Here is an 8310-nt window from a genome sequence, read left to right as displayed (position 1 = left end):
ATCTTTTTATTTTGAATATAACTATCAAAATCTAGCTTGATCCGATTGAGTTTATCACAAGTTGATCACTTAGTGAGTCAACCCAATCCGACTCATTTATTAGCGAATCAGAAAAATTTGAACTTAGTCCGACCCACTACGGGTTGGTGGATAAACGGGTTGATTCACTACCTCACTTAATTATAATACTTTTAAATAAAAAATACAAACTTTCTATAATTCAAATTTAAACAAAATTTACTTCCAAATTTCACTCTCAACCTGGATGTTTAATAAATTTTGAAATTAGGGAACTTAAATAATTTTTTCAAGCAAAAAAATAAATAAATATCTTTTTATGAAATTAAAATTATATTTTAATAAAATAAAATTAGGTAGGTGGGTTCGGGGGCTAACCCGACCTACCACGGGTTCAATCTGCATGAGCCGGGTTTAAATGAGCCTGGTTGAAATCTGACCCTATAAAAAAATACAATTTTTTTAAATCTAATCCAATCCGAACCTATAGCGGGTCAGGTTAGCCCGCGAGCTGTGATCCATATGAAGGTGTAGGTTGTCTATAGTAGTGAGCATAGGATAATGTATTAGGTAGTGAAGATCACCAATAGCCTTTTTAAGACTAAGAGACAAGTAACATTGATACTTAGTTGTTAGCAGTACTACACATATATGTATTTTGAACTTCACTTTCTTATTTATCTTTATTCAGAAAAGATAATAATACTTATTTAGATGTTTTCTGAATATGTATCATTATCTTTCAGAAAGATTGTATCCTCACTTTATATAAATACTTGTATAATGTTTTAAATTGCTTTATATTATGTAATGATTTGATTAAGTCTATCAATATTATTAAGAAGGTAATTTAAAAAAATGAATTTTTAACAATTTCTTTTATAATTATTTTATAATATTTATACGGTAACTTGTGATTAATTCGTTTTAAATATACAAATCAATAAAACAATGATACCTAGTCTATTATAAAAAATTATTATAAAAGTTTTTAACATATCAAGAGTTTTTTTAAATATATATTAGCTATTGAATTAAGTAATTAACAACTGATTAGTAAGAAAGCATAACATCATGTTAGGATTCATAATAAGATAAGAATAGCGCTCAAAGGTTTTTAAAGGGCCACCAATTGCAGCAGTGACTTATCAATCCCACGAAATACCATTACAAGAAAGAAAAATAATGGAAAAGAAATAAAATACTAAAAAGGATATTACTCAACTTTTGAAATTAATGGTTCAAAGTTTATTAGTTCATTTTTTTTTTCTCTCACCGAACACATACTCCTATGAATTATTCTGAATATATGGCGTTTAATCATCGTGTAAATCTACCAGAGTATAATATTAGGATTGAATATAATAATAAAGTATATATTATTAACATATCACAAAATATACGATTCAAGATTTAAATGAGTTGAAATTTTATATTGAATGAAAGTCAATAAAATAAATTGTATATAATTTTTTTTCTATAAATATATTGTCTTATATTGTTTTCTTTTGATGGTTTTATAATTTTTTAATAAAATGATTTTTTCTAAAAAGGTTCAACAAAATTTAATATGAAAAGAATCATAAATATGTGTTGTATATTGATAATAAATAGTTAAGAATAGTAACTTATATGAGTTTTACATAACAGGTCCTACATTTTATAAATTAATTAACTTAAAATTCATTTTTCAATATTTAATTAAATTTAAAAAAAAATTCTGAATATAATTTTAAAATAAATAATCCTTAATAAAATATGTTAAAAACAAATATTGTACCACATTGTCCTATGACTTGTTAGATTATTTGGATCCAACAAATAAAATAATAAAATACTCCATAATACACTTTTATTTTCTAATCCCAACCGATTATACTGCCCACCACCATCCAATTTAATTTTGTTTCAACAATACTACTTCCTAACTTAAATTTTGAAGTTACATCAAAAGTATATTCTATTTATTGCTACTATTAAATCTATTCATTCATAGATATTTTTTCGCATAAATTTCACACCATAACGAAATGACTGATATTTCACGCTCAAACAAGTAATATAAATGGTATAATGTATCGACAGATACATGTCCACCAAATTATCCAAGTTTTAAATTAAATTGATTGGTATGCATCAAATTAATCATTTGATTAAACTAAACATTTTAATAATTAGATTTAACCGAATTGAGTTTTGATTAGGTCCTAATCTAAGATTCATGGAAAAACCAATACAAGACACTTATGGTTGTTAGAACTTTTGCAATACACTTATTATAACATAAATTGTTAAATTATTTGAATAACGAACTGACTTAAATATCGAAATATATTTAACAGGTACAAGAAGAGATCCTCAATAATCAAATGAACCTGATGGAGATGATGAAAAGAATACAATGACAGATGGATGAGATGAGTATGATAAGGAAATAAGGACACTGAGAGCTGAGAATGCGACTATTTGGCAAGAGAGGGAGGGCAAAGGTCGTCCTTGAACCAACTAAACAACCACTAGAGGAATCAGATCGAACAATCCAAGCCAACAGCTTCAACACAAGCATGGATCGTCGTCATTCCATCGCAACCATCAACACGAGCAGTCTATTATTGTTCATTGCAGGAATCATTGAAGAACCTCTGCCTAATAACTGGATGATGACAATGTTCAACAAGTACAATGGGTCCATAGATCTAAACGAGTACAACAATATTTTCATGAACCAAATGGTGTTATACACCACGAGTGATGTTGTATGGTATCCAGTTTTCTCCACCTTGCTGAAGGGAGAATCCCTAACCTAGTTTTCCACATTGTCGGCCATATCCACTAACGTCGATTGCCCTCACTAACGTCGGTAAAGAGAGTGATGAATCTCCTTAGGCCTTAATGGAGAGGTTCAGAAAGTTGTCTCTATGCATCTGAAGCCTCACCCTAGATGTGGCCATACACCACTTGATAACAGTGTTGCAACCAAGTTCCTTCACCAACAGTTTATGCATGAAGTTGGCCGAAAGCATGGATGAGCTGAGGCGGAGAGTAGCTCAGTTCATGCAAGTGGAAGATATGAGGGACTTCCGCAAGCAGATACGCACGAAGTCGTCTAGCGTCGAGATGAAAGTGGTAGATGAGAAACTATCCAGTGGGAAGGAGAGACTGAAAGGTCCTCGCTTCAGCAACTACACCTCTCTTAGTGTTTTGCAGGCAAAAATATTGGAAGAGGCCCTCAATGTTGATTTGTTATTAACGCCAAGGAAGAAATCGACCCCCCTAATGTCGATGGTAATCAACATTTTCTGTACCATTGAAACCTCGGTCACACTACTAAGGGACAAGATTGAGGAGTTGGTAAGGACCAATCATTTGAAGTACTTTGTCAGGAAGGATCAAGAAGAAAAGAGCCTGCCAAGGAGGAGGAGTCTTGCACGAAGCCCTAGAAGTGAAGATAAAACTGAATGGAGGAGATAATCCTCTCGATGGAGAAATAAAATTAGAAGTCGTAGCAGATCTCGTTCGTAGAGAGGTTACATCAACACGATCTCTGGAGGATTTGTAGAAGGAGGATCCTCGGGTAAATGACACATTAGAGAACTCAAGTTGGTATATTCGGTAGAGTGAAAGATCAGGAGCATGTCGTCCATCTCCTTCATCAATGAGGACTTTAAGGTGCTAGATCCCAACTAGGATTATCCGATGGTTATATCCATCAAGGTAGATAACTATGGGATCGGGAAGGTCCTAGTCGAATGGAGAAGCTCGGTTAATATCCTCTATTGGAAAACCTTCCTGGAGATGAACAAGGGAAAATTTGCACCATACATGTTAACCAACAGATTGTTCGGGAATGCTACATTATAAGGTTGAAGATGATGTCATATCAGTCGCCCAAGAAATTCAGATGATCAAAAGTGGTAATGTCCGACCTAGACCCTTGTTCCAACACATAACCCAGATGGAGCCTAGGGGAAATAAAGGACATGAAGATAGGTTAGTCAGAAAACCAAGTTATTAAGCTCAGTAACAACTTGAGCTAGGAGCAAGAGCAAAAGGTAGTAAAAGTGATCTTAAAGAACAAGGACATGTTCCCGTGGACATAGACTGACATGATATGCATCCATCCAATAATAATGTTTCACTAGTTAGCTATCTTCAAGGAGACAAGCTTGATCACGCAAAAGAAGCGTAAGCTTGGGGAAGAAAAACGGAAGGTAGTGGAGGCTAAAGTGAAGAAGTTATAAGAGACGTGTTTTATCAAGGAAGTAAAATACACTACTTGGCTTGCAATTGTGGTGCTGGTGAAGAAGTCAAGAAACCAATGAAGAATTTGCATAAACTCCAACGATTTAAATAAGGTGTGCCCTAAAGATGTGTACCCTTTCTCTAACATCGGTAAACTAATCGATGGTGCGTCTGGCCATCAGGTATTAAGCTTCCTGGATGCGTAATCAAGGTATGACCAAATACCAATGTACCATCTAGCAAAGACAAGACTACTTGCATCATCGAACGAGCTAACTACTGCTACAAAGTTATGCCATCTGGTCTAAGGGTCACTTATCAACATTGGATGTTTGTCCATCAACTTCTTGAGATAATTGATATTTTGTGGGTTGGTGGGACCATGATATCTGTAATAGGAAAGAAAACTCAACCAAAATAAGAATCGACCAAGAAAGGGACCGAACAAAGAAAGACAAGTTACCATAAACATCTCGACCGAGATCCTGAGAGCGAGAACATTTCAAAAGCTCTCTGGTCAGGAGCTTATCTGGTAATTGCTTCAAGACTTCAAGAGCGACAAACTCCTCATGGGTCATTATTGATCGTCCTCATCAAAAAATAGTTAGTGGCCTTTATTGGTGATAGTGACTTTGAAAAACTCGTCCTTGAAACCTTTATAGTAGGATACAAAAAGTTTGAACAGGTTATAGTCGTTTTCACTAATTAACGACTTCCATCCTTTTCGAACATTTGGACGAGTGTGGTAGTGGTGAAGGAACAAAGCATTGGTTGGATTGGTACCTAACACCTTACACAAGATGTTGAATGCATGCGTAGCAACCCAGGCATTTGGGTGGAGCTCCATAGAAGCAATGTTTGGCTCCTATAAAACTCCACTTGAAAATCATCGAACAGTATGTGCACGCACAAATAAGTGAAGAAGCACGTGTAGATAAAGAAGAAGTCCAACTCTAAGGTACCCTTGTCATGGCATACCCATTCGTTCCCCTAGTAGATTCCAAGCCACACAAAGTTGTCCAACATGTCATCTGTTAAAATATGGGACTGACCGACAAACTCCACTAGATCATTACCCCCACCTAAAACAGGTACCATATTCACACACCTTATGTGTGGCCCATGCATACCCAAGGACTTCAAGCATGTTTTGTTTGTGCCCCTCAACAGCAATGTCCACTTGGATTTCTCTAGTAGTCTTGACATTTAGCCTTCCCACAACTTCCTCTTATAGACCTTGTTCCCTAACCGGTCCTTCTTCTTTAGTTGGACCTTTATTAACAGGTTGAATTGGTGTAATAACACTATTTACATATGTTGGACCCCTCTCAAATGACCCCTGATCACTTGGCGATGACCCGAGTGATGACAAAGACACGAATATGTCATTGACGTATCCCCTACCCTCTTGATTAGAGAAGCCTCTCGAAGAGATATCAATGATAAACATTTTATTACCTTGAATGGAAAGAATTAATTGTTGAACGTTATAGAGATTAGCATAAGAGCGAAAATAGTGAACATGACAAAATCACCTGATCTTTATTTATAGAAATTCTCAACAACATGTGGAGCTCTCACAATTGTCACATCTAGCATCATCCAACGACAAAGGGTAGTGCAACGCTTTGCATTTGTTGTCAAACCTGACAATATGCTTAATAAGGTGGCGCGACCCTTCATTGTTGACAATCAAATCCTTAACCCAACAATTACACTTTAAAGACAAATTGAGCAGACGCAATGATAAATAAGGAGTCGACACGACTCACGAAGCAACACAACATTCCATCCCAACGTTTGTATTAATAAGCCCTTTTCGCTTATTAACTTAAGTCCAAACTCAAGACTTGGAGAGCTTAGGTGCTTTATAATGTACCGACCGATACTACCTATCAAATTATACTAAGGGTTAAATATGTTTTTCGTCCCCCAATTATTGGCCATTTTTGTGTTTAGTCCCTCTTTCAAACTATAGTACAATTTAGTCCTTCAACTTTAGAAAACTCTGGTTTTAGTCCTTTCTACCAAATTTTTTTAACTTCATTTGTTGTTTCAAACGCGTTTCTCAGTTAACATTGAAGCAAAAATGTATCAAATAGTGTAAACAATCCAAATGCTATAATGTAACGTGCTTGAAACAGCAAATAAAGTTTAAAAAATTTGGTAAAAAAGACTAAAACCATAGTTTTCTAAAGTTGAAGGACTAAATTGTACTATAGTTTGAAAGAGAGACTAAACACAAAAACGGTCAATAATTGGGGGACGAAAATCATATTTAACCCTTATACTAAATCAATCATCCAAGCTATGATGGAATTGATCGATGTCAATCAGATCCCATTAGCCTTCCATTTAAGCTAAATATGTTAGTAATAAAGTTTAACATAATTAGATATATACTAATAAAAAGTTCATAGAAAAACCTATAAATACAAAACTAAGATATGATTATTAGAACTTATACGACACATTTATTATTATATTAATTGCTAAATCGTTCAAATAACAAATTAATTTAAATATCAAAGTATCTTTGAAAGATACATATGATTTTAATCTTTGCTATTTCTTACTCTATTTTGGACATTGTTAGGACCAAATTAAAACCGACAAAAGATAAAAACTTGCCTTTTGTGCAATGTTTTTTTGAGAAATTAAATTTGAAAAAACAAATATAAATATAGATGAAATTAGGATAAAATAATTTTAATGTAAAACATTATTAAGTTAAAGTATATTAATGTGACGCAACTTTAATTTAGTATATTTTAAATTAGAGTAGTGACAAGAAAGACATAATTTTAATTAAAGTTTGATAAACGTTGTCAGGGTTACACAAATATAATTTAAAATATCCTAAACTAAAATTGTTTCATTTTCAAAAGACCAAAATTTTATATAAATTTTTTACTGTAATAAAAGTTAAAGAGAAAGAGAAAAATAAAGAGTTATTAGAGATGCAAAAATTATAAAACTAAATTACTATATTTGAAAGATAAGACTAGTAAGCATTCACACACAAAACCAAAAGGCAAAGTAAACAACAAAAACGACAGAGACTATTCGTTTTCAACTGTGCGCATATTATAACTTATTAGCGAAACCGTTCACCAGCGCCAAAGCATTGCTTGTGAACTTCTTCACTCTGGTTACGCGATCGCATACGCTCGTCTTCACGGGACCTTCTTCTACGCCCTCGAACCCGTCCGTGCACGTTTCCTCGTCCGTCAGCGCCGCGCTCATCCACGTCAGCACGTTGCTCACCCCGAACCGGACCGAACCGGAGTCCTCGTTCGGTCTCAGTCGCCGCATCTGCTTCAACGAGCCGCGGATCTCGTCCACAGCGTCCTCCAGGTTCGCGAAGCAGTCGTTCACGGCGGCGCTGGCACCTGCGCCGGAATCCTCGTCGATCACCGCAGCGGTCTGGTGCGAGAGATAGGCCGCTACGCCGTGCGCCTTAGCAAGCGCCACGGCAACGGCCACGCGCGCGAGGCCGCCGGGGCTACGTTGCACCGCGGCGGCGTAGCGAGAGAGCGAGGAGAAGCATAGGTCAGGGTACAACGTTGCGTTGCAGCTTTGGCGAATGAAGTCGGTGTCACCAGAAGCGTGACTGGAAGTGAAAGCGGAAGCGTGACCGGCGGTGACAGTTAGGACGAGACGAGAGAGTGTGGACGCAAAGAATAACAGAGAAAGGAGGAGGAAATGACGTGTCATTTTGGGGGGAACTTATTGAGTTGTGTTATGTGTCGAGAATGGAATTGGAATATGTATGCACGAATGAATGCGTGGAAGAGGGTTTATGTAGGAGTTGGATTTCTTGGGCCAATTGAACTCAGAAACGAAATTGCCATTATCTGTTTTTTTTTTTTAAATAATTTTAATTTAGATATTATTGAGTTTGATATTCATGTTTCCGACATGAAATAAATTACTTAAAATAATTTTAATTTAAATATCGATTATTAACTTTTACATTTAACTTGATTCAATATCAAAATAAAAATATTATATATATATGATGAATGTTATATCAGCGCGCTTACAACA

The 8310-nt window shown here is 35.3% G+C and overlaps 1 protein-coding gene across 1 annotated transcript; it reads right to left on the bottom strand.

The window, feature by feature from the left end:
* Positions 1 to 7221: 7221 nt before the first annotated feature.
* LOC106777262 (pectinesterase inhibitor 7) lies at positions 7222 to 8099 on the bottom strand. The gene has a single exon (XM_014664828.2). It carries the CDS (start codon positions 7975 to 7977, stop codon positions 7348 to 7350), a length of 630 nt encoding a protein of 209 aa, XP_014520314.1. The 5' UTR covers positions 7978 to 8099; the 3' UTR covers positions 7222 to 7347.
* Positions 8100 to 8310: the final 211 nt, after the last annotated feature.

This window comes from Vigna radiata, chromosome 11, assembly GCF_000741045.1.
Source record: "Vigna radiata var. radiata cultivar VC1973A chromosome 11, Vradiata_ver6, whole genome shotgun sequence".
NCBI lineage: Eukaryota > Viridiplantae > Streptophyta > Magnoliopsida > Fabales > Fabaceae > Vigna > Vigna radiata.
The sequence above is the reverse complement of the archived record's forward strand: the minus strand, read 5'-3'. Positions and strand labels throughout refer to the sequence as shown.